This window comes from Carcharodon carcharias, chromosome 10, assembly GCF_017639515.1.
Source record: "Carcharodon carcharias isolate sCarCar2 chromosome 10, sCarCar2.pri, whole genome shotgun sequence".
Taxonomy (NCBI): Eukaryota; Metazoa; Chordata; class Chondrichthyes; order Lamniformes; family Lamnidae; genus Carcharodon; species Carcharodon carcharias.
In genome coordinates this window covers 95,721,417-95,748,323 of record NC_054476.1, presented here as the reverse complement: position 1 = coordinate 95,748,323, position 26,907 = coordinate 95,721,417, and the positions used below count along the sequence as shown (strand labels likewise).

The window sequence follows — 26,907 nt, the reverse complement described above, 5'->3', positions numbered from 1 at the left end:
CTCTCTCTTGCACGTGCTCTCTCTTGCATGCGTGTGCTCTCTCTCATCCTCTCTCTCGCATGCCCTCTCTATCGTGCACTCACTCTTGTGCTCTCTCTCTCTCTTGCACTCTCTGTCTCTCTCATGCTCTCTCTCTCTCACACACCCTCTCTCTCTCTCTCGCAGTCATTCTCTCTCTTGCATTCTCTCTCATGCTCTCTCTCACGCTCTCTATCTCATGCTCTCTCTCTTGCACTCTTGCTCTCTCTCTCATGCTTGTTCTCTCTCCTCATGCTCTCTCTCTCATGCTCTCTCTCTTGCACACTCTCTCTCTTGTGCGCTGTCTCCCTTGTGCCCTCTCTCTCTCGCGCACCCTCTCTCTCGTGCGCTCTCTCTTGCGCGCTCTGTCACTTTCATGCTCTCTCTCATGTGTTTTCCCTCTCTAGCAAGCTGTCTGTTGCATGCTTTCTCTCTCTCTCTCTTGCTTGTTCCCTCTTGCACTCTCTTGCACACTTACTCTCTCATGCGCTCTATCACTCTCGCTGTCTCGCGCACTCACTCTTGTGCTCTCTCTCTATCTTGCACTCTTTATGTCTCTCTTGTGCTCTCTCTCTCCTGCTCTCTCTCTCGCTCTCTCTCTCACTCATCTCTTGCACTCTTGCTGTCTCTTGTGCTCTCTCTCTCTCTTGCGCACCCTCTGTCTCTTGTGCACTTTCCCTTTCTCGTGCACTGTCTCTCTTGCACTCTCTCTCATGCCCTCTCTCTCGCGCGCCCTCTATTTCTCGCATTCTCTCTCTCTTGCACGCTCTCTTTCTCATGGTCTCTCTCACGCTCTCTCTCTCTCTTGCGCTCTCTCTCTTGCAGTCTTTCCCTCTCATGTGTTTTCCCTACCTAGCATGCTTTCTCTCTCACGTCCTTTTTCTCTCTCTCTCTCGCTTGTTCCCTCGCACCCTCTCTCTCTTGTGTGCCCTCTCTCTCATGCGCTCTCTCTTATGCGCTCTGTCTCTTTCATGCTCTCTCTCTCTCATGTGTTTTCCCTATCTAGCATGCTTTCTCTCTCACGTCCTTTTTGTCTCTCTCTCTCGCTTGTTCCCTTGCACCCTCTCTCTCTTGCGCGCCCTATCTCTCATGCGCTCTCTCTTATGCGCTCTGTCTCTTTCATGGTCTCTCTCTCTCATGTGTTTTCCCTACCTAGCATGCTTTCTCTCTCTCATGTTTTTTTTGTCTCTCTCTCTCGCTTTATCCCTCTTGCACGCTCTTTCTCTCATGCGCTCTCTCACTCTTGCTGTCTCTCACGCACGCTCCCTCTCTCTCACTCTCTCTCTTTGGCACTCCCTCTCTCTCTCTCACATGCATTCCCCCTCTCGCTCTTTCTCTCGCACGCTCTCTCATGTTTTCACTCGCATGCCATCTCTCGCTCTCTCTTGCATGCTCCCTCTCATGCGATCTCTCTCGTGTGGCATGCTCTCACTCTCTTGCGTGCTCCCTCTCTCTTCTGTTTTCTCTCTCTCATGTGTGCTCTATAACTCGTGCGCTCTCTCTCGTGCTCTGTCCCTCGTGCATTTTCTCTCTTGTGTGCTTTCTCTCTCTCGCATGCTTTGTCTCTCTTTCTCTCACCTTCTCTGTTGTGTGCTCCTTCTCGCTCATGCACATGTGCTCTCTCTTGCTCTTGCTGTCTCTCTCGCGCATGCTATCTCTCAATCTCTCTCGCACATGCGCGTGCTCTCTTTCTTGCATGCGCTCTCTTATGTCCTCTTTCATGCATGCGCTCTCTCATGTGCTCTCTCTCTCTCGCATGTTTTCTCACTCTCACATGCTTTCTCTCTCACGTGCATTCTCTCTCGCATGTGTTCTCTCTTGCGTGTGTGTGCTCTCTTTGCCCGTCTCTCGCCCTCTCTCTCGCACGCTCCTTCTCACATGCTCTGTCCCTTGCGCACGCTCTCTCTCTCTCTTGCACTCCCTCTCTCCCTCACTCTCTCTCTCACTGGCTCTCTCTCATGCTCTCAGTCGCTTGCTCTCTCTTGCGCGCCCTCTTTTGCTCTCTCTTGCATGCTCTCTCTCACGTGCTCTCTCTTGCTCAGCGCGGCACATGCACTCCATCTCTCTCTCTCACTCCCTCTCCCGTGTATGCTCTCTCATATGTGCTTGCGTGCTTTCCCCCTCACCCTCTCACACGCTCTCTTTCTCTGTCCCTCTCACACACTCCTTCTCTCCCTCCCCCTCGCGCTCCCTTACGCGCTCTCTCCCTTCCACTCGCTCTCTCTCACATGCTCTCTCGTGTTCTCACTCTCTCTCACACACTCTCTCTTGCCCCGTCTATGCCTCTCGCTCTCTCTCTCGCGCTCTCTCTCTCTCGTGCTCTCTTTCTCTCGTGCGCTCTCTCTTGCGTGCTCTCTCTATCTCACACGCTCCCCCTATCTCTCATGCGCTTTCTCACACGCTCTCTATCTTGCATGATCTCTCTCATGCTCTCTCTCATGCACTCACTCTCTTGCTCACTCTCTCGCTCTTGTTCTCTCTCACATGCTCCCTGTCTCACACTCTTGCTCTCTTTCTCTCGCACGCTCTCTCACGCACCCTCTCTCTCTCTCGCAGTCATTCTCTCTCTCGCATTCTCTCTCTCATGCTCTCTCTCACGCTCTCTCTCTCTCACGCTCTCTCTCTTGCGCTCACTCTCTCTCTTGCACTCTTGCTCTCTCTCCTCATGCTCTCTCTCTCTCACGCTCTCTCTCTTGCACGCTCTCTTGTTTGCTGTCTCCCTTGTGCCCTCTCTCTCTCGTGCGCCCTCTCTCTCGTGCGCTCTCTCTCATGCGCTCTGTCTCTTTCATGCTCTCTCTCTCATGTGTTTTCCCTCTCTAGCATGCTGTCTCTCTCTTGCATGCTTTCTCTCTATCTCTCTCGCTTGTTCCCTCTTGCATTCTCTTGCACGCTCTCTCTCATGCGGGCTCCCTCTCTCTCGCATTCTCTCTCTCTCGTGCTCTCTCCCCCACGCTCTCTCTCTCGCGCTCTCTCTCTTACACTCACTCTTTCTCTTGCACTCTTGCTCTCTCTCTCTCGCACTCTCTCTCTCTCCTCATGCTCTCACTCTCTCTCACACTGTCTCTCTCTCGTGCTCTCTCTTTCGTGTGCTGTCTCCCTTGTGCCCTCTCTCTCCCTCATGCTCTCTCTCTTATGCGCTCTCTCTCCCATGCTCTGTCTCATTCATGCACTCTCCCTCATGTGTTTTCCCTCTCTAGCATGCTGTCTCTCTCTTGCAGGCTTTCTCTCTTTCTCTGTCTCGCTTGTTCCCTCCTGCACTCTCTTGCATGCTCTCTCTCTCGTGTGCTCTCTCTCTCGCTCTCTTTCTCTTGCTCACTCTCTTGCATTCTTGCTCTCTCTCACACTCTCATATGCTCTGTCACGTGCCTTCTCTCTTCCACATGCCCTCTCTCTCTCTCGCGTGGTCTCTCTCGGGCACTCAGTCTTGTTCATTCTCTCTCTTGTGTATGCTATCTTTCTCACATGCTCTCTCTCTCACATGCTCTTCCTCGCTCTGTACCTACTGCGTTCTCTCTCACTTTGGCACATTCTCTCTCTCTCTTTCATGGTCTCGCTCTCTTGCACACTCACTCTTGTGCTTGCTCTCTCTCTTGCACTTTCCATGTCTCTCTTGTGCTCTCTCTCTCTCGCGGTCTCCCTCTCTCTCGCATTCTCTCTCTCATGCTCTCTCTCTCGCGCTCTCTCTCTTGCACTCTTGCTCTCTCTCTCGCTCTCTCTCTCTCCTCATGCTCTCTCTCTCCTCATGCTCTCTCTCTCCTCATGCTCTCTCTCTCTCTCACGCTCTCTCTCTCTCTCACACTCTCTCTCTCGCACGCTCTCTCTCTCGCGTGCTGTCTCCCTTGTGCCCTCGCTCTCCCTCATGCTCTCTCTCTCATGCGCTCTCTCTCATGGCTCTGTCTCTTTCATGGTCTCTCTCTCATGTGTTTTCCCTCTCTTGCATGCTGTCTCTCTCTTGTGGGCTTTCTCTCTCTCTCGCTTGTTCCCTCTTGCAATCTCTGGCACGGTCTCTCTCTCATGTGCTCTCTCTCTCGGTCTCTCTCTCGCGCTCACTCTCTTGCATTCTTGCTCTCTCTCACACTCTCATACACCCTCTCACGTACCTTCCCTCTTCCACACGCCCTCTCTCTCTCTCTCGCGTGGTCTCTCTCGGGCACTCACTCTTATTCATTCTCTCTCTTGTGTATGCTATCTTTCTCACATGCTCTTTCTCGCTCTGTACCTAGCGCGTTCTCTCTCACTTTGGTATATTCTCTCTCTCACGGTCTCGCTCTCTCGTGCACTCACTCTTGTGCTTGCTCTCTCTCTTGCACTCTCTATGTCTCTCTTGTGCTTTCTCTCTCTCGAGTGCCCTCTCTCTCTCTCGCAGTCATTCTCTCTGTCGCAGTCATTCTCTCTCTCGCAGTCATTCTCTCTCTCTCGCATGCCCTCTCTCTCGTGCACTCACTCTTGTGCTCTCTCTCTCTCTCTTGCACTCTCTATGTCTCTCCTGTGCTCTCTCTCTCTCATGCACCCTCTCTCTCTCTCGCAGTCATTCTCTCTCTCTCATGCTCTCTCTCTCACGCTCTTTCTCTCTCTCGCACTCTCTATCTTGCACTCACTCTCTCTCTTGCACTCTTGCTCTCTCTCTCATGCTTGTTCTCTCTCCTCATGATCTCTCTCACGCTCTCTCTCTTGCACACTCTCTCTCTTGTGCGCTGTCTCCCTTGTGCCCTCTCTCTCTCGCGCACCCTCTCTCTTGTGCGCTCTCTCTTGTGCGCTCTGTCTCTTTTATGCTCTCTCTCTCATGTGTTTTCCTTCTCTAGCAAGCTGTCTCTCTCTTGCGTGCTTTCTCTCTCTCTCTCTCGCTTGTTCCCTCTTGTACTCTCTTGCACGCTCACTCTCTCATGCGCTCTATCACTCTCGCTGTCTCACGCACTCACTCTTGTGCTCTCTCTCTATCTTGCACTCTTTATGTCTCTCGTGCTCTCTCTCTCTTGCGCACCCTCTGTCTCTCGTGCGCTCTCCCTTTCTCGTGCTCTGTCTCTCTTGCACTGTCTCTCTCTCGCAGTCATTCTCTCTCTCTCGCATGCCCTCTCTCTCGTGCACTCACTCTTGTGCTCTCTCTTGCACTTTCTATGTCTCTCCTGTGCTCTCTCTCTCTCACGCACCCTCTCTCTCTTGCAATCGTTCTCTCTCATGCTCTCTCTCTCACGCTCTCTCTCTCACACTCTCTCTCTTGCACTCACTCTCTCTCTTGCACTCTTGCTCTCTCTCTCATGCTCGTTCTCTCTCCTCATGATCTCTCTCACGCTCTCTCTCTTGCACGCTCTCTCTCTTGTACGCTGTCTCCCTTGTGCTCCCTCTCTCTCGCGCATCCTCTCTCTTGTGCGCTCTCTCTTGCGCGCTCTGTCTCTTTCATGCTCTCTCTCTCATGTGTTTTCCTTCTCTAGCAAGCTGTCTCTCTCTTGCGTGCTTTCTCTCTCTCTCTCGCTTGTTCCCTCTTGCACTCTCTTGCACGCTCACTCTCTCATGCGCTCTATCACTCTCGCTGTCTCGCGCACTCACACTCATGCTCCCTCTCTATCTTGCACTCTTTATGTCTCTCGTGCTCTCTCTCTCCTGCGCTCTCTCTCTCACTCTCTTGCACTCTTGCTGTTTCTTGTGCTCTCTCTCTCTTGCGCACCCTCTGTCTCTTGTGCGCTCTCCCTTTCTCGTGCTCTATCTCTCTTGCACTCTCTCTCTCTCATGCCCTCTCTCTCGTGCGCCCTTTCTCTCTCATGGTCTCTCTCTCTCTCGCGTTCTCTCTCTCTTGCATGCTCTCTTTCTCATGCTCTCTCTCGCGCTCTCTATCTTTCTCGCGCTCTCTCTCTTGCACTCTTTCCCTCTCATGTGTTTTCCCTATCTAGCATGCTTTCTCTATCTCACGTCCTTTTTCTCTCTCTCTCTCGCTTGTTCCCTTTCGCACCCTCTCTCTCTCTCGCATGCCCTCTCTCTCATGCGCACTCTCTTGCGTTCTCTTGCGCGCTCTGTCTCTTTCATGCTCTCTCTCATGTGTTTTCCCTATCTAGCATGCTTTCTCTCTCTCGCGTCCTTCTCTCTCTCTCACTTGTTCCCTCTCACACGCTCTTTCTCTCATGCGCTCTCTCACTCTCGCTGTCTCTCTCGCATGCTCCCACTCTCTCACTCTCTCCCTTTGGCGCTCCCTCTCTCTCTCTCTCACATGCGCTCCCCCTCTCGCTCTTTCTCTCGCTTCTCTCTCATATTTTCACTCGCATGCCATCTCTCGCTCTCTCTTGCGTGCTCCCTCTCATGCGATCTGTCTCGCGTGGCATGCTCTCACTCTGTTGCGTGCTCCCTCTCTGTCATGTTTTCTCTCTCTTATGTGTGCACTATAACTCGTGTGCTCTCTCTCGTGCTCTGTACGTCATGCATTTTCTCTCTTGTGTGCTTTCTCTCTCTCGCATGCTTTGTCTCTCTTTTCTCGCCTTCTCTGTTGTGTGCTCCTTCTCGCTTATGCACATGTGCTCTCTCTTGCTCTCTCTCTTGTGCATGCTCTCTCTCACTCTCTCTTGCATATGCACGTGCTCTCTTTCATGCACGTGCTCTCTTGTGTGCTCTCTCTCACTCGCATGTTTTCTCTCACTCTCAAATGCTTTCTCTCCCTCACGTGCATTCTCTCTCACATGTGCTCTCTCTTGTGTGTGCACGCTTTCTCTGCCCGTCTCTCGCTCTCTCTCTCACACGCTCCCTCTCACATGCTCTGTCCCTTGGACACGCTCTCTCTCTCTTGCACTCCCTCTCTCCATCGCTCTCTCTCTCACTGGCTCTCTTTCATGCTCTCAGTCGCTTGCTCTCTCTTGCGCGCCCTCTTTCGCTCTCTCTTGCATGCTCTCTCTCACGTGCTCTCTCATGTGTTCTCACTCTCTCACACACACACACTCTCATGTGCTCTCTCTCTATCTCTCACTCTCCCTCTCTTGTGTGTACCCTGTTTCTCTCTCGTGCTCTCTCTCTTTTGTGTTCCCTTCCTTTCTCTCTTGCAGGCTCGCTCTCTCTCGCACGCTCCCTCTCTTGCTCTCTCATGTGGTCTCTCATGCTCTCTCTCTCACACACTCTCTCTCTCTCACACTCTCTTGCTCTCTCTTGTGCTCTCTCTCTTGTGCCCTCTATGTCAATCTCATGCTCTCTCACTCTCTGTCTCTCTCTCTCTCACACTCTCTCTCTTGCCCCTTCAATGCCTCTCGCTCTCTCTCTCGCGCTCTCTCTCTCTCGCGCTCTCTCTCTCATGCGCTCTCCCTCTTGTGCTCTGTCTCTCTCGTGTGCTCTCTCTTGCATGCTCTCTCTATCTCTCACGCTCCCCTATCTCTCGCATGCTTTCACTCACGCTCTCTATCTTGCACGATCTCTCTCTCGTGCTCCCTCTCGCACACCCGCTCTCTTGCTCACTCTCTCGCTCTTGTTCTCTCTCACACACTCCCTCTCTCACACTCTTGCTCTCTTTCTCTCGCATGTTCTCTCTCATGCACCCTCTCTCTCTCTCGCATTCTCTCTCTCTCATGCTCTCTCTGTCATGCTCTCTCTCTCTTACATGCTCTCTCTCTTGCACTCACTCTCTCTCTTGCACTCTTGCTCTCTCTATCATGCTCGTTCTCTCTCCTCATGCTCTCTCTCTCTTGCATGCTCTCTCTCTTGTGTGCTGTCTCCCTTGTGCCCTCTCTCTCTCATGTGCCCTCTCTCTCGTGCGCTCTCTCTCGCACGCTCTGTCTCTTTCATTCTCTCTCTCTCATGTGTTTTCCCTCTCTAGCATGCTGTCACTCTCTTGCGTGCTTTCTCTCTATCTCTCTCGCTTGTTCCCTCTTGCACTCTCTTGCATGCTCTCTCTCTCATGTGCTCTATCACTCTCGCTGTCTCGCGCACTCACTCTCGTGCTCTCTCTCTCTTGCACTTTTTATGTCTCTCGTGCTCTCTCTCTCGTGCACTCTCTCTCTCCCACTCTCTCTCTCTCTCACTCACTCTCTTGCACTCTTGCTGCCTCTTGTGCTCTCTCTCTCTCGCGCACCCTCTGTCTCTCGTGTGCTCTCCCTTTCTTGCGCTCCGTCTCTTTTGCTCTCTTTCTCTCATGCCCTCTCGCACACCCACTCTCTCTCTTGGTCTCTCTCGCATTCTCTCTCTCTTGCATGCTCTCTTTCTCACGCTCTCTCTCACGCTCTCTCTATCTCTCTCGCGCTCTCTTTTGCAATCTCTCTCCCTCGTGCCTACTCTCTCTCGCGCACCCTCTCTCTCATGTGCTCTCTCTTGTGCACTCTGTCTCTTTCATGCTCTCTCTCTCTTATGTGTTTTCCCTATCTAGCATGCTTTCTCTATCTCGCATCCTTTTTCTCTCTCTGTCTCTTGCTTGTTCCCTCTCACACGCTCTCTCTCTTGTGCGCTACTCACTCTCTCTGTCTCTCTTGCACGCTCCCTCTCTCTCACTCTCTCTCTTTGGCACTCCGTCTCTCTCTCACATGCGCTCCTCCTCTTGCTCTTTCTTTCGCTTCTCTCTCATGTTTTCGCTCGCATGCCCTCTCTCGCTCTCTCTCTTGCGTGATCCCTCTCATGTGATCTGTCTCGCATGGCATGCTCTCACTCTCTTGCGTGCTCCCTCTCTCTCGTGTTTTCTCTCTCTCATGTGTGCTCTATAACTCGTGCGCTCTCTCTCATGCTCTGTCCCTCGCACACTTTCTCTCTTGCGTGCTTTCTCTCTCTCACATGCTTTGTCTCTCTCTCTCTCGCCTTCTCTGTTGTGTGCTCCTTCTCGCTCATGCACATGTGCTCTCTCTTGCTCCCTCTCTCGCGCATGCTCTCTCTAACTCTCTCTCACACATGGGCATGCTCTCTTTCTTGCACGTGCTCTCTTATGTCCTTTTTCATGCACGCGCTCTCTCGGGTGCTCTCTCTCCCTCTCGCATGTTTTCTCTCACTCTCACATGCTTTCTCTCTCTCCCGTGCATTCTCTCTCGCATATGCTGTCTCTTGCGTGTGCGCGCTCTCTCTGCCTGTCTCTCGCTCTCTCTCTCACACGTTCCCTCTCACATGCTCTGTCCCTTGCACACTCTCTCTCTCTCTCTTGCACTCCCTCTCTCCCTTGCTCTCTCTCTCACTGGCTCTCTCTCATGCTCTCAGTCGCTCGCTCTCTCTTGCGTGCCCTCTTTCGCTCTTTCTTGCATTCTCTCTCTCATGTGCTCTTTCTTGCTTGGCGTGGCACGCGCACTCTATCTCTCTCTCACTCCCTCTCTCTCATATGCTCTCATACGTGTGTGTGTTCTCTCTTGCTTGTGTGCTTTCCCCGTTGCTCTCTTATACGCAGTCTCCCTCGCCCTCACTCTCTCTCACATGCTCTCTCATGTGTTCTCGCTCTCTCTCACACACACACACTCTCTCATGTGCTCTCTCTCTCTCACTCTCCCTCTCTCGCGTGTACGTTGTCTCTCTCTCGTGCTCTCTCTCTTTTGTATTCCCTTCCTCTCTTTCTTGCAGGCTTGCTCTCTCTCGCACGCTCCCTCTCACGCTCTCTCATGTGGTCTCTCATGCTCTCTCTCTCACACACTCTCTCTCTCTCACACTCTCTTGCTCTCTCTCTGTCTCTCTCTCTTGCGCTCTCTCTCTTGTGCCCTCTGTGTCTCTCTCATGCTCTCTCACTCTCTTTCTCTCTCTCTCTCTCTCTCACACTCTCTCCCTTGCACCCTCTATGCCTCTCGCTCTCTCTCTCGCGCTTTCTCTCTCTTGCGCTCTCTCTCTTGTGCTCTCTCTCTCACGCTCTCTCTCTCATGCGCTCTCTCTTGCATGCTCTCTCTACCTCTCATGCTCCCCCTATCTCTCGCGCGCTTTCTCACAAGGTCTCTATCTTGCACGATCTTTCTTTCGTGCTCTTTCTCGTGCACCCGCTCTCTTGCTCACTCTCTCGCTCTTGTTCTCTCTCACACACTCCGTCTCACACTCTTGCTCTCTTTCTCTTGCACGCTCTCACGCACTCTCTCTTCCTCTCTCTCGCTTGCTGTTTCTCACTAACTTGCTCTCTCTCTCGCGTGCCCTCTTTCACACTGTTTTGCATGCTCTCACTCACCCTCTATTGCGCACGCTCTATTTTGCTATCTCTCGCATGTGCGGCACTCTCTCTTATGTGCGCACACTCTCTTTCGTTCACTCTCGCTTGTGCTCTCTTATGGCCTCTCTCATGAGTACACTCTATCTTACTCTCTCGCGTGTGCTCTCTCTTTCTCTTTCCCTCTTGCATGCACTCTCTTTCTCCCTCTTGCGCATGCTCTCTCTCCTTCCCGCATGCTCTCTCCCTCTCTCTCTCTTGTGCGCTGTCTCCCTCTATCGCATTCCCTCTCTCTTGCGCTCTCTCATTCACACTCTTGCTGTCTTCTGCTTTCTCACTCGCTCTCTCTCTCACACTCTCTCTCACTCACTCGATTTCTCTCTCCTTCACACAGCCTCCCTCTCGCGTTCTTTCTCTCATGCTCTCTCTTGCACAATCACTCTCATGTGCTCTCTCTCACTTGTGTGATCTCTCTCGCGTGCTCTCTCTCACTCCCTCTCTTGCGACCTCTCTCTCTCCCATGCGTCCTCTCTATCTTGCATGCACTCTCTCTCACGCTCTCTCACGCACTCACTCTCATGCTCTCTCTCGCCCTCTCTTCCTTATGCTCTCATTCTCTTGTGCTCTCTTTCTCTCTTGCTCTCTCTATGTCTCTCTCGCACTCTCTTTTTCTTGCACTCGCTATGTCTCTCTTGCGCTCTCTCTCTCTCACGCTCTCTCTCGGGCTCTCTTTCTCTCACGCTCTCTCTGTCTCTCTCACTCCCTCTCTCTCACTTTCTATCTCTCTCTATCTCTCTCACTCTCTCTCTCACATTCTCTCTCTCTTGCATTCTCTCTCTCACACTCTCTTTCATGCGCTCTCTCTCGTGTGCTCTCTCTCTCACCTGCTCTCTCGTTCTCTATCTTGCCCACACTCTCTCTCTGTTTCTTGCACTCTTGCTCTCTCTCTCGCACTCTCTCTCTTGCACGCTCTCTTATGTGCTTTATCTCCCTCGTGCACTCTCTCTCACTCTTGCTCTCTCTCTTGCGTGCTCTCTTGTGTTCTGACTCACGTGCCCTCTCTCTCTCTTGTGTGCTCTCTCTCATGCGTTCTCTCTCATGCAGCACTCTCTCTCTCTTTCTCATGCTGTCTCTCTCTCACATGTTTTCTCTCTCTTGCATGTGCGCTCTCTCTCTCTCTCACATGCTCCCTCTCTCACGCACTCTCTCTCGTGCACTCTCTCTCATGCTCTCCCTCGTGAGCGCTCTCTCTCTCTCACACGTCCGCTCTCTTGCTCGCGCTCTCTCTTTTGCTCTTGTTCTCTCTCTCTCTCATGCACCCGCTCTCTTTCTCACTTTCTCTCACACGCTCCCTCTCATGCATTCTCTCTTTCTCTCTCTCTCGCATTCTCTCTCTCTCACTCTATCTCTCTCTTACGTGCTCTCTTTCACAGGCTCTCTCCATCACTCTCTCTCGTGCACTCTCTCTTGCTCTCTCCCTCTCTCACTAACTACCTCTCATGTTCTCACTTGCTCTCTCTCTCGCTTGCCCTCTCTCACTCTCTCTTCCATGCTTTCTCACTCTCACTCTATTGAGTATGCTCCCTTTTGCTATCACTCGCATGTGCACGCACTTTCTTTTGCTCTCTCTCACATGTGTTCTCTTACGCCCTCTCTCATGCGTGCAATATCTCTCGCTCTCACATATGCTATCTCCCTCTCTTTCCCTCTTGCGCACTCTCTCTCTCCCCTTGCATGCTCTCTCTCCCTCCCGCGCGCTCTCTTCCTCTCTCTCTCATGCGCTCTCCCTCTCTTGCACCCTCTCTCTCTTGTGGTCTCTCTCTTCTGCTCTCGCTCTCTCTTACTTTCTCTCTCACTCGCTTTCTCTCTCATTCATGTGCCTTCCCTCTTGCGCACTCTCTCTCATGCTCTCTCTCATGCATTTACTCTCATGCGCTTTCTCTCTTGTGTGCTCTCTCACTCTCTCTTATGTGCCCTCTCTCTCTCTTGCATGCTCTTCCTTGCGCACTCACTTTCTCTCATGCTCTCTCTTGCGCTCTCTCTCTCTCCCGCACTCTCTATATCTCTCTAGCGCTCTCTCTCTTGCTCTCTCTCTCTCGCTCTTTTTATGTCTCTTTCACGCTCTCTTTCTCGCACACTTTTTCTCTCTCTCGCACGCAGAGTCTTGTGCTCACTCTTGCTCACACTCTCTTGCACTCTCTTTCTCTTGTGCTCTCTTTCTCTTGTGCTCTCTTTGTCTCTCTCGCACTGTTTCTTTCGCTCGCTCACTCTCTCTCTCGGACTCTTGCTCTCTCTCTCTCACACTCTCTCTCTTTCACATGCTCCCTCTCTTGTTCTCTCTCTTGTGTGCACTCTCTCTCATGTGCTCTCTCTCTCACTTGCTATCTCTCACTCTCTATCTCACGCACTCTGTTTCTTGCACTCCTGCTCTCTCTTGAATGCTCTCTCTCTCATGCACGCTTCCTCTCTCTTGCATGCTCTCTCTTGTGTGCTTTCTCTCTCTCATGCACTCTCTCTCTCGCTCTCTTTCTTGTGCACTCTCTCTCTTGTGTTCTTACTCGTGTGCCCTCATTCTCCCTTGCGTTCTCTCTTGTACTGTCTCTCTCTCACGTATTTTCTCTCTCTTGCATGCATGCTCTCTCACACGCTCCCTCTCTCACGTGCTCTCTCTAGTGCACTCTCTCTCTCATGTGCTCTCTCCCTCACTCTCTCTCTTGTGTTCTCACTCGCTATCCCTCTCGCATTCTTTCTCTCATGCTCTCTCTACCGCAATCACTCTCATGTGCTCTCTCTCTCTTGTGCGATCTCTCTTGTGTGCTCTCTCTCACTCCCTCTCATGCGCCCTCTCTCTCCCACGCTTCCTCTCTCTCTTGCATGCTCTCTCTCTCACGGTCTCTCACACACTCTCTCATGCTCTCTCTTGCCCTCTCTCCCTTGTGCTCTCATTCTCTCGTGCTCTCTTTCTCTCTTGCTCTCTTTATGTCTCTCTCACTCTCTTTATGTCTCTCTCACACTCTCTCTTTCTTGCACTCTATGTCTCTCTTGTGCTCTCTCTCTCTTGCACTCTCTTTCTCTCGCGCTCTCTCTGTCTCTGTCTCTCTCAATTGCTCTCTCTCTCACTCTCTTTCACTCTCTATCTCTCTCTCTCTTTCTCACATCCTCTCTCTCTTGTGCTCTCTCTATCACACTCTCTCTCTTTCATGCGCGCTCTCTCTCTCATGCGTTCTCTCTCTCGCGACAACTCTTACTCATGCATTCTCGCTCTTGTGTGCACTCTCTCTCATGTGCTCTCTCTCTCACCTGCTCTCTCGGTCTCTATCTTGCCCAATCTCTCTCTCTGTTTCTTACTCTCTTGCTCTCTCTCTCGCACTCTCTCTCTTGCTCTCTCTTGCACGCTCTCTCTCATGTGCTTTATCTCCCTCGTGCACTCTCTCTCACTCTTGCTATCTCTCTCACACACTCTCTTGTGTTCTCACTCATGTGCCCTCTCTCTCTCTCTCTTGCGTGCTCTCTCTCATGCGTTCTCTCTCGTGTGGCACTCTCTCTCTCTCTCACATGCTGTCTCTCTCTCATGTGTTTTCTCTCTCTTGCATGTGCACTCTCTGTCTCACATGCTCCCTCTCTCACGCACTCTCTCTCGTGCACTCTCTCATGCTCTCCCTCATGAGCGTTCTCTCTCTCACACGTCCACTCTCTTGCTCACTTTCTCTCACACACTCCCTCTCCCTCTTTCTTTCTCTTTCTCGCGTTCTCTCTCTCTCACTCTATCTCTCTCTTGCGTGCTCTCTTTCACGTGCTCTCTCCCTCACTCTCTCTCGTGCACTCTCTCTTGCTCTCTCCCTCTCTCACTAACTACCTCTCATGTTCTCATTTGCTCTCTCTCTCTCACTTGACCTCTCTTGCTCTCTTTTCCATGCTTTCTCACTCTCACTCTATTGAGCATGCTCTCTTTTGCTATCATTCGCATGTGCATGCACTCTCTTTTGCTCTCTCTCACATGTGTTCTCTTACGCCCTCTCTCATGCGTGCAATCTCTCTCGCTCTCTCACATGTGCTATCTCTCTCTCTTTCCCTCTTGCGCACTCTCTCTCTCCCCCTCTCGCGCATGCTCTCTCTCCCTCCTGCATGCTCTCTTCCTCTTTCTCTCATGCGCTCTCCCTCTCTTGCACCCTCTCTTGTGCTCTCTCTCTCATGCTCTCGCTGTCTCTTACTTTCTCTCTCGCTCTCTCTCACTCACTTTCTCTCTCTTTCATGTGCCCTCCCTCTTGCGCTCTTTCTCTCATGGTCTCTCTCACGCACTCATTCTCACACGCTTTCTCTCATGTGTGCTCTCTCTCATGCACCCTCTTTCTTTCTTGCATGCTCTCTCTCATGTACTCACTTTCTCTCATGCTCTCTCTCGCGCTCTCTCTCTCTCTCCCGCACTCTCTATATCTCCCTAGCGCTCTCTCTCTCTCTCGCTCTTTCACGGTCTCTTGCACACTTTCTTGCATGCAGTCTCTCATGCTCACTCTTGCTCACACTCTCTTGCGCTCTCTTTCTCTTGTGCTCTCTCTGTCTCTCTTGCACTCTGTTTCTCTCGCTCGCTCTCTGTCTCTCTCATTCACTCTCTCTTTCTCGCGTGCTCACTCTCTCTCTCGGACTCTTGCTCACTCTCTCAAGCTCCCTCTCTTTCACGTGCTCTCTCTCTCGTTCTCTCTCTTGTGTGTGCTCTCTCTCGTATGCTCTCTTTCTCACTTGCTATCTCTCGCTCTCTATCTCATGCACTCTGTTTCTTGCACTCCTGCACTCTCTTGCACGCTCTCTCTTGTGTGCTTTCTCTCTCTCATGCACTCTCTCTCTTGCTCTCTCTTGTGTTCTCACTCGCATGCCCTCTCTCGTTCTCCCTTGCGTGCTCTCTCTTTTGCGTTCTCTCTTGCACGGCACGCTCTCTCTCTTGTGCTGTCTCTCTCTCACGTGTTTTCTCTCTCTCGCATGCACACTCTCTTGCACCCTCCCTCTCTCATGCGCTCTCACTCGTGCACTCTCTCTCATGTGCTCTCTCCCTCACTCCCTCTCTTGTGTTCTCACTCGCTATCCCTCTTGCGTATCCTCTCTCGCTCTGCCTTGTGTGCTCTCTCTTATGTGGTTTCTCTCTCATGTGCCGTCTTTCATCCTCTCTGTCGCACATGCTCTCTCTTGCACGTGCGCGTGCTCTCTGTCCCTCGCGCTCACTTTCTCGTGCACTCTCTCGCTTTCTCTCTCCCACGCGCTCTTTTGTGCATTCTCTCTCACTCTCTCTCTCGTGTTCTCACTGGCTCTCTTTCTCTCGCGCACTCTCTCTCACTTTCTCTCCTGCTCTCTCTCACTCTTTCTCGCACATGTGCATCCTCTCTCTTGCGAGTGCACACTCTCTTTCGCTCTCTGTCTTGTGCGCGCTCTCTTATGTCCTCTCGCACATGCTTTCTCTTCCACATGCTTTCCCTCTCTCTCACGAGCTTTCTGTCTCACACATGATTTCCCTCTCTCTCACATGCTTTCTCTCTCGCACACGCTCTCTCTCACATGCTTTCTCTCTCTCTCACGTGCTTTATCTCTCTCACATGCTCTCTCTCTCACATGCTATGTCCCTCGCGCACAGTCTCTTGCTCTCGTGGACTCTCCCTCTCTCTCGCTGTCTCACTCACTCTCTCGTGTTCTCAGTTGCTCGCCCTCTCTTGTGTGCTCTCTCTCATGTGCTCCCTCTTATACGCCACGCGCTCTCTCTCTCTCTCTGTCATGCGTGCCCTCTGTGTCCCTCTCGTACACTCCTTCTCTCCCCCTCACGCACTCTTTCTCTTGCACGCTCTCTTTCGTGCTTGCTCTCTCTCTCACACACTCGCTCATGTGCTCTCTCCCTCTCTCTCTTGCAGGCTTTCTCTCTTGTGTTCTCTCTCTCTCTTGTGCTCTCTCTTGCACTCACTCACATTCTCTCTCTCTCCCTCTCTCCTGCACGTGCTCGCTCTGTCTCATGCACTGTCTCTCGCAATCTCTCACTCTCTCTCGCCTGCTCTCTCACTCACTTTCTCCATCTCTTGAGTGCTCTCTCTCCCTCTTGCGTATTCCCTCCCTCTCTCCCACGTGCTCTTTCTGTCTTGTGCAATTTCATGCTCGCTCACTCTCTCACTCTGTTTCACACGCTCTTTCTCTCTCACGATCTCACTCTCCCTCCCTCTCACCTGCTCACTCACTCTCTCTCTCTCTCCCTCTTGCCCGCTTTCTCACTCTCTCTCTCTCTGTCTTGAGCTCTCTCTCTCGCACTCTCCCTCTTGCATGCTCTCTCTCTCTCACATTCTCTTGCTCTCTGTCTCTCTCTCTGTCGCGCTTTCTCTCTTGCACCCTCTATGTTTCTCTTGCGCTCTCTCTCTCTCACACTCTCACTTTCTCTCTCGCGCTTTCACTCTCGCACTCCTATGCACTCTCTCTCTCGAACATGCTCTCGCATGCTCTCTCTCCTTCTCTCCTGCTCTCTCACTCTCTCTCTCTCACGCACTCTCTCTCACTGTCGCTCTCTCATGCGCTCTCTCCCTTGCTCTCTCTCTCCCTTGCTATCTCTCTCTGGCTCTCTCTCATTCTCGCTCTCTTGCTCTCTCTGTCGTGCTCTCTCGCTCTTTCTCACACTCGCTGACTCTCTCTCATGCTTTCTCTCACACTTTCTCTCTCACACTCTCTTGCTTTCTCTCTTGCTCTCTCGCACTCTCTCTCTCTCGCACTCTCTGTTGCACCCTCTCTCTCACACGTGCTCTCTTCCTCTCTCTCGTGCTCTCTCTCTATCACACTCTCTCATGCTCTCTCTCTCGTTCTCTCACACGTGCTCACGCTCTCTTACCCTGCTTGCCTCTCTCTCTCTCTCCTCTATTACCCTGCGTTCCATCTAGAGTGCAGAAAGACATGACAGGAGCAACACCAGGCATAATTAAAAATTTCAACCTGATGAAGCTACAACACAGGGTTACTTGCACGCCAAGCATGGACAAAAGAGCTTAACTCCAGATGTGTGCTGAGAGTGACTTGCCCTTCAAATCAAGGCAGCATTTGACTGAGAGTGGCATTAAGGAGCCTTAGCAAAACTGGAGTCAATGGGAATCAGGTGGAAAACTCTCCACTGGTTGGAGTCATACCTAACAGACAGGAAGATGGTTGTGGTTGTTGGAGGTCAGTCATCCCAGCTCCAAGACATCACTGTAGGAGTTCCTCAAGGTAGTGTCCTAGGCCCAACAATCTTCAGCTGCTTCATCAGGGACCTTCCTCCCATTGTAAGGTCAGAAGTGGGGATGTTCGATGATGATTGCACAATGTTCAGCACCATTCATGACTCCTCAGATACTGAAGCAGTCCATGTCCAAATGCAGCAAGACCTGGATATTATCCAAGCTTGGGCTGATAAGTGACAAGTAACATTCATGTCACACAAATGCCAGGCAATGACCATCCCCATTAAGAGAGAATCTGACCATTGCCCCTTGACATTTAATGGCATTACTATCACTGAATCCCCCACTATCAACAGCCTGGGGGTTATCATTGTCCAGATATTGATCTGGACCAGCCATATAAATACTCTGGCTACAGGAGCAGGTCAGAGGCTAGGAATCTTGCAGTGAGTAAGTCACCCCCTGACTCCCAAAAGTCTGTCCACCATCTACAAGGCACAAGTCAGGAGTGTGTTGGAACTTACCTGGAAGAGTGCAGCTCCAACAACACTCAAGGAGCTCAACAGCATCCAGGAGTTGGAGGCGGTTCAGAGGAGGTTTACTAGATTGATACCTGGAATGAGTGGGTTGTCTTATGAAGAAAGGTTGAACAGACTGGGCCTGTTTCCATTGGAGTCTAGAAGAGTGAAGGGTGATTTGATTGAAGTGTACAAGATCCTGAACGGTCTTGACAAGGTGGACATGGGAAGGATATTTCCATTTGTGGGTGAGTCCAGAAATAGGGGCACAGTTTTAAAATTAGGAGTTGCATTTTCAGGACAGATGAGGAGAAATTTTCTCTCAGAAGGTTGTGAGACTTTGGAACCCTCTGCCTCCCAAGATGGTGGAGGTGAGGCTATTGAATATTTTTAAGGCAGAGGTAGATAGGTTCTTGTTAGGTAAGGCAATCAGAGGTTTTTGGGGATAAATGAGCATATGGAATTCAAAACACAAACAGATCAGCCATGATCTTATTGAATTGCAGAGCAGCCTTGAGGGGCCGAATGGTCTACTCCTTTTCCTATTTTTATGTTTCTTATGACAAAGCAGCCCGCTTGACTGACACCCCATCCACAAACATTTATTCCCTCCATCGCCGATACACAGTAGCAGCAGTGTGTACCATCTACAAGATGCACTGCAGCAACTCACCAAGGCTCCTTTGACAGCACCTCCCAAACCCACAACCACTATCATCTTGAAGGACAAGGGTAACAGATAGATGGGAACACCACCACCTGCAAGTTCCCCTCCAAGTCATTCACCATCCTGACTTGGAAATAAATTGCCGTTCCTTCACTGTCGCTGGGTCAAAATCCTGGAACTCCCTTCCTAACAGCACTGTGGGTGTACCTACACCACATGGACTGCAGCGGTTCCAGAAGGCAGCTCATCAGCACCTTCTCAAGGGCAACTACAGATGGGCAATAAATGCTGGCCAGCCAGCGATACTACAACCCGTTAAAGAATAATTGTATTAAATTCTTTCTCTCTCTCCTGGTCTATTATCCTAAATCTGACTGTCTCTGACTCTGTCTCTGACTGTCCCTGTCTGACTGTCTCTGCCTGACACTTTATGTCTCTGTCTGTCTTTGTCTCTGCCTGACTCTCTCTGCCTCTGTCTCTGTCTGACTCGCTCTGTCTCTTTGTCTCTATTATCCTGAGTACATCTGTCGTTATCTTGTTTTTTCTCTCATTCCTGTACTGGCGTTCCCTGGTCACCTTGTTTGACCCTGTATTTGGTTGTTTCGCAAGCAGCCTTATGGAATTTCTGAGGACAAGGTCATAAGAGAGGTGATTGTTCTCGGAGGTGCTGATTGAAGCTGTCCTTTTGTATACTGCAGGACTGCTCATTTACCTGTGTTTGTTCGGATGGCTCCTCGACGGTCAGATTGGAGTTACGCAGGATTGAAGGGCCTCATTCCCACGGTTCTTCATTACAGCTTGCTGGGATACAGTTTCTTCATTCCGGATACAGTAGGTAATATAACAGCAAGAGGCAGCCAATCAGGAGGTCATTCAGAATGGTTCACTCTCTAATATTCACTCAGCAATTCAAACTGATTTCCCTTTCCATTTCAACACTCCCAGGACAGGTACAGCACAGAGTTAGACACAGTGTAAAGCTCCCTCTACACTGTCCTCATCAAACTCTCCCAGGGCAGGTACAGCACAGGGTTAGATACAGAGTAAATCTCCCTCTACACTGTCCCCATAAAATGCTCCCAGGACAGGTCTAGCACAGTTTAGACAACAGGTAACCATTTTCTTTGGACTGAAGTTGCTGGGACAGCAGGCTTAACCCTGGTTATGCGGTAGTTTATATAGACAATGCAGGCAGTGGGGTGGGGCGATGGGTTTGGTGAGGAGGCATATCGACTGCCTGTGTTGAGTCCTACTGGGAAGTTTGTGCGTATTTTTGAATGGGTGTAATTCTGGTCAAGCTGACCTTAATTTCAATTCCCAGACCTTAAGTGAAAACACCAGCATTTCTGTAGATTTGAAAATTGAAGGTTTTTATCCCATGTGTGCATTTGGAACCTGGTCAATATGGAACTGGAAGGGGGAGTTGCTGCTTGAACCATACTTCATTGAGGCTGTCCCATGGACTGCGGTTTACCTTGTGAGGGCTAATGCTTAAATTGTTCCACATGAAAGGCTATCTGAGAAAGAGATCATGCTTGCACAGAATACAGCTGAAACACTCCAAGCCAATGTTCGCTTTTCATTTTGATAAACCTGAGTCATCAGTGATTCACATCACCCCATATTGGGGGCAATGATTAAACCTTATTCAGCACAAGTAAGGCTTGATCCATTACAGTATCTGAGAAAATATAACCAGAAAATACTCTGCTCAGGCAGCATTTGTGGAGAGAGAAACAGAGTAAACGTTTCAGCCTGATGGCCTTTCATCAGGACTGAGTTATAGTTGACATGGTATCATTCATTGTTATGTTAACTTGTTTTTGCCTCAGATGAGAGTCAAGGTAACAAGTGCCTCCTGCCTGGAGCTTTGATTCATCCTCCATGTGTCTCTTGAAGCCACCTACACTTTGTATAAGAAGGACACTCCTCCCCCTGTTAAAATACCTTCTCCTGCAATTTAAATGCACAAACCTTTGCTCAACTAATCAATGAATTACAACTATCAATTTATTGGGGGGACGTGGCAAGCTAGCCAAAAGCTCATTGACTTTCGGCGGGACTGGAAGTTCCGACCAGCGGGTGGGGCCAGAAAATCCCGGCCCTTAAATCAGTGTTCTCTATTTCTGGTTTCTTCTACCAAGGGGAATAGTTTCTTCCTATCTATCCAGGAACCAATAATTTTGACGACTTCTATCAAATCTCCCCTCAACCTTCTCTTCTCCAAGGAGGACAGTCCCAATGTCTCCAATTTATCCATGTAACTGAAGTTCCTCATCCCTGGAATCATTCTCATGAATCTTTTCTTTAGGAAGGTTGTGAAAGTTTTGGAGAAACTAGTGTGGTGCCCAGAACTGGATGCAGTACTCTAACTGAGAGTGAACCTGTGTTTTATACAGGTTTTTCCTAAATTCCTTGAATGAATAAAAAAAATTAACTTAATTCTTGCAGTTTTATTTATGATTGTCTCCACATTTCAAGAAAAACAGCATGACCACGTTCTGAAGAAGGGTCATCCGGACTCGAAACGTTAACTCTGTTTCTCTCTCCACATATGCTACCAGGCTTGCTGAGCTTTTCCAGCATTTTCTGTCTTTATTTTATATTTTATATATAGCATGATCACTTTGTTGCCTCTGCTACTGGAATGCCCCATCAACCATCAGGTAGTTAATGATAAAGTCGATAGAAAGAGCATTGTAATTTTAATGAAAATCAACACGAATGACAATTGCCACCTAATGACCCCTAATAAAATTACAAACAAAATAATTTTCAACTGCTTGCACAGTCATCACTCTTAATTTTCAGTTCCCTAAAAGTGTCTAGGCGATGGTAAATGTCTGTGGCACAAAAATCCACCCTTAAACACACAAGAAATTGTACTCACAGTATTCCTGACACTAGCTGCACAATAATAGCTCACTGGATTAATAGCTGTATTTATCTGCTGTGTATCTGTTTGGAATTTTAATCTTTTGCCCAGTTTATTAAAGAACTGAAGTAAGGGTAAAGTGGAGTTGTTTTAACAGTGAGAATGTCTTTCACTGTTTCAGCCTTTTATCTGGAGATTTCTGCTGCCTGTGGTCTGTCCATGACAGAAACCACAATCTCGACTGAAACATTACTCTCAGGCACACTGTCAGTTCAGCCATTTTTTTTCCATATTTGCATGTAGTGCTGAGAATTCCCAGAAATGTTTGATGACTGCATCCTAATTGTCACATCCTGTGACTGTAGTTGCATCCTTCCATTTATCCAGCCTCCCTGACATAAACCTCACTGAGCAGAGTTACTTCATCAATGTATGTGTTAAAATTCACTTGGAGTCTGTGTTGCTGTAGCAACATACATTTTTCCATTCATGCTTTGCCTGGAGCTATGGATAGTGATGGTAGAACCCCAACTTTCTTTCCATCTTGTGGCTGACCAGGTATCTCTCCTGCTCTTACTACCTGCCATTTGCACGTGTTGGATTTATGAGTTGATACACAACCTATTTGGCCATGTTATGAATTCACCTTCCTTAGCCAACAAGGTGAGGCTTGAGCCCAGAGCTTCTGGCTCAGAAGGAGGGACACTACCCATTGTGCCACAAGACCTCCTCATCATCGAACAGTACACTCATAATAATTATCCCATTCGCACTTTTTTCTGTATTTACACAAGTGCTGTTCCAATCTCAGATCTTAACAACTTTCTTTCAAAGGAGACACGTCAGATCTCTCAAATTATCTGTATGCTTTCCATATGCACATGGCTGTGTTGAAGAAAGATCTTGTCACATTTAGATAGTACTGACATATCACGATCCCCAATTCTTCTAGGCCTCTAAGTTGCTTTGTCACTAAAACAGTCCTCTTTATACCTTGAAACCACTCCCTTTTTGAGATTGTTTAAGGTATTAGCTAACTCTCCTGTACAGAAATCATCTCCCTCAAGCGAGTCGAAAAGGTAACATGTTTGCCATGATTAAACGCAAGCCAGATTTTGATACATGGGTCATGAATTTTTTTGTGAAGGTCGACTGGGCACTTTTCCTCTGGCAAGAATAATAACGTTTTTTTTTATTTGTTCGTGGGATGTGGGCATCACTGGCTAGGCCAGCATTTATTGCCCATCCCTAATTGCCCTTGCTCAGAGGGCAATTTTAAGAGTCAACGACATTGCTGTGGGTCTGGAGTCACACGTAGGCCAGACCGGGTAAGGACAGCAGATTTCCTTCCCTAAAGGACAACTTCAATGACTCCTAAAGTTGAAGGAACTTCTCTATAGCAGGTAACACTGAGAGCTAGTATATTTTGATATTCTTGTCCCGTACACTGAGAAACATTTCAGTCTTTCTATACAAACAGTGAAATAAATGAAAGTATCCACTGTTGTTCACTTGGATTACATTCCTTGCAGTTTGAGCCATGTTATGCACAATGTGACCAGTGGCCTTTTATTTTATTGATGATATTTTTCTTGCATGTCTCTGTAAACCAGCAAAGTTTGTGTTCCTAACATCTACTGACAATGCCACAACACTATTTTGAAATTTATACTTTTAGCAAGTCTGATCTCAGCTGCAATAACTTCTGATGTCTCTTCTCTAAGTTTGACAAAATCCACAAGTTTACCTTGTACAAACAAACTGTCTTCATTAACCTTGGACTAATGAACCAAGGCAAGAAGTAATTTTCCAAGTCCATCATTTGATGCATCAATGGATAGTGACATATATGGAACATCATTTAGGTTTTTAGTTTGTCCATCATTTTCCCATGGAACCAAAACATTTGCAACTATTGCTTCACATTTTGTCACAAGCATTTTGGGTTGCTAATTTTTTATTTAAATTGGAAGTTCAGTCGATTGACCTGAAACTGTGATTACATCTAACAGTGTGGTACGAGCATATTCCTTCTTGCAAAGCAAAGTTGCACTAACTTTATGTTGGCTCAACTTTGTGTCAAATATTGGTAACAGAACTTGAACTAGCAGGTGCTGTAAGAGTAGCTTTATGTTTAATGGCACCTTGGTGTTCTTTTATAGATGTACTGTCTCCACTCGAAATGACTGGTATATTGAACATGTTTCTTTCCTGGTTGGCCATAAGTATGGAAAATCTTTTTGAAGTTGGTCACCATCACTGCAGCAATTATGCCCAGGTATGGTGGCATAGAGGTTATGTTACTGGAATAGTAATCCAGAGACCTGGACGATTGATCCTCTGAGATATGAGTTTAAGTCCCACCACAGCAGCTGGGAATTTAAATTCAATTAATAAAATAAATTGGGAATAAGAAGCTAATACCACTCATTAACCATGAAACTACCATAAAAATCCATCTGGTTCACTAAGGAAGGAAACCTGTTAGTCTGGCCTGTATGTGACTCCAGACCTACAGCAATTTGATTGAATCTTATCTGCCCTCTGAAATGGCCACTTAGTTGTCTCAAATCCCTATCGAAATGTCTAATCAAAATGGAATCAACTGGACCATCCAGCATCGACCTAAGCACAGGACATGACAATGATACACCCAGCCCTGTAGACCCTGCAAACTCCTTCTAACTAACATCAGGGGACTAGTGCCAAAATTGGGAGAGCTGTCCCTCAGACTAATCAAGCAACAGCCTGACATAGTCATACTCACGGAATTATACCATGTCCCAGATGCCACCATTAACATCCCTGGGTATGTCCTGTCCCACTGGCAGGGCAGACCCAGCACAGTGGTATATAGTTGGGAGGGAGTTGCCCTAAGAGTCCTCAGCTCTGGACCCCATCAAGTCTCCTGGCATTAGGTCAAACATGGACAAGGAAACCTCCTGCTGATTACCACCTACCAACCCCCCTCCTCAGTTGATGAATCTGTCCCTCACATGGAGGAAGCACTGAAGGTGGCAAGTGCACGGAACGTACTCTGGGTGGGGACTTCAATGCCCATTACCAAGAGTGGCTCTGTAGCACCCCTACTGACTGAGTTGGTCGAGTCCTAAAGGGCATAACTGCAGGAGTTGGTCTGCGGCAGGTGGTGAGGGAACCAACAAGAGGGAAGATCGTACTTGACCTCATCATCACCAACCTGCCTGCAACAGATGCATCTGTCCATACAGTATTGGTAGGAATAACTGCAGAACAGGCTGTGTGGAGATGAAGTTTTGTCTTTACATTGAGGATACTCTCCATCATATTGTGTGGCACTATTACCATGCTAAATGGAATAGACTTAAAACAGATTTAGCAACTCAAGACTGGGTATCCATGAGGCTCTGTGGGCCATCAGCAGCAGCAGAATTGTATACAACCACAATCTGTAACCTCATGGCCCAGCATATCCCCCACTCTACCATGACCATCAAGCCAGGGGACCAACCCTCGTTCAGTGAAGAATGCAGGAGGAAGGATAGCAGTAGCACCAGGCATACCTAAAAATGGGGTACAAAGGCCTACTTGCATTCCAAACAGCTGAAGCAGCATGTGATAGACAGATCCCACTATCAGTGGATCAAATCTAGGCTCTGCAGTAACCTACCACACCCAGTGGTGGACAATTAAACAACGCACTGGAGGAGGAGGCTCCACAAATATCCCCATCTTCAATGATGGAGGAGCCCAGCGCATCAGTGCAAAAGATAAGACTGAAGCATTTGCAGCAATCTTCAACCAGGAGTGCAGAGTGAATGATCCATCCTGGCCTCCTCCTGAGGTCCGCAGCATCACAGATGTCAGTCTTCAGCCAATTTGATTCATTCCACATGATATCAAGAAATGCTGGGCGCACTGCATGTAGCCAAGTCTATAGGCCCCAACAATATTCTGGCTATAGTGGCGAAGACTTGTGCTCTGGAATTAGTCTCGATCCTAGTCCGGAATGCTGGCATCTACCTGGCATTGTGAAAAATTGCCCAGGTATAACTTGAGGACAGGGCACTCTGAACCCAGCCAATTACTGCCCCATCAGTCTACACTCAATCATCAGCAAAGTGATGGAAGGGGTCACGGACAGTGCTGTCAACTCACACTTACACAGCAATAACGTGTTCAGTTTAGGTTTCACCTGGGTCACTCAGCTTCTGACCTCATTACAGACTTGGTCCAAACATGGACAAAGGAGCTGAATTAGAGAGGTGAGGTGGGAGTGACAACCCTTGACTTCTAGGCAGTACTTGACCAACTGTGGGACCAAGGAACCCTGGCAAAACTGAAGTCAATGGGAATTGGGGGAAAAATCTCCACTAGTTGGAGTCATACCTACCACAAGGGCTGTGGTTGTTGGCTGCAATCATCTCAGTTCCAGGGCATGATGCAAGAGTTCCTCAGGGTAGTGCCCTCGGCCCAACCATCTTCAGCTGCTTCATTAATGACCTTCCTTCCATCATAAGGTCAGAAGTGGGGACGTTCATTGATGATGCACAATGTTCAGCACCATTCGTGACTCATCAAATACTGAAGATGCCCATGTGTATATGCAGCAAGACCTGGACAACATTCAGCCTTGGGTTTATAAGTGGCAAGTCACATTCGTGCCATACAAGTGCCAGGCAATAACCATCTCCAACAAGAGGAAATCTAAGTATCTCCCTATGTCATTCAATGGCATTACCATCGCTGAATCCCCACCATGAGCATCCTAGGTATTACTACTGAGCAGAAACTGAACTGGATTAGCCATATATAATACTATAGCCTAACCAGTGATTCCCACATTCCATGAACAAATAAAAAAAGACAAGAGCAGGCCAGAGGTTGGGAATGCTGAGAGAGTAACTCACCCCAAAGCCTGTCACCCTTCACAAGGCACAAGTCAGGAGTGGGATGGAATACTCTCCACTTGCCTGGATGCGTGCAGCTCCAACAACACTCAAGAAGCTCAACGCCATCCAGGACAAAGCAGCCCACTTGATTGGCACCACATCCACCACCTTAAACATTCACTCCCTCCACCATCGACACACAGTAGCAGCAGTGTGTGCCATCTACAAGATGCACTGCAGAAACTCACCAAGGCTCCTTCAACAGCATCATCCAAATCCATGACAGCAGACGCATGGGAACACCACCATCTGCAAGTTCCCATCTAAGCCACTCACCATCCTGACATGGAAATATATTGCCATTCCTTCATTGTTGATGAGTCAAAGTCCTGGAACTCCCTCCCAAACGGCACTGTGGGTGTACCTACACCATGTGGACTGCAGTGGTTCAAGAAGACAGCTCACCACCACCCTCTCAAGGGCAATTGGGGATGGGCAATAAATGCTGGCCCAACCAGTTATGCCCATATCCCACAAACAAAAAAAAATTAATCAGCATTGTGACTATGGCAAGTGCAACAGTGTTTTACCATCTATGTAGAGTGAATCATATAGGAGAAACATTCTGGCTATTTCTCTCTGGCACATTTTATTATTATTTTTAAGACATTTCACAGACATCTATCTCAAAACTACTTACACTACTCTCTGTGCTGTACCTCACTT

At 49.0% G+C, this 26,907-nt stretch overlaps 1 protein-coding gene across 1 annotated transcript in view; it reads left to right on the top strand.

The window, feature by feature from the left end:
• The window catches only part of si:ch211-236l14.4 (SITS-binding protein), a 1,411,255-nt gene that overhangs the window by 220,079 nt on the left and 1,164,269 nt on the right, over nt 1-26,907 (top strand). The window contains exon 9 of the mRNA XM_041196805.1: nt 19,134-19,270. Within this exon, the coding sequence (XP_041052739.1) occupies nt 19,134-19,270 (137 nt within the window). The remainder of the gene's footprint in view (nt 1-19,133; nt 19,271-26,907) is intronic.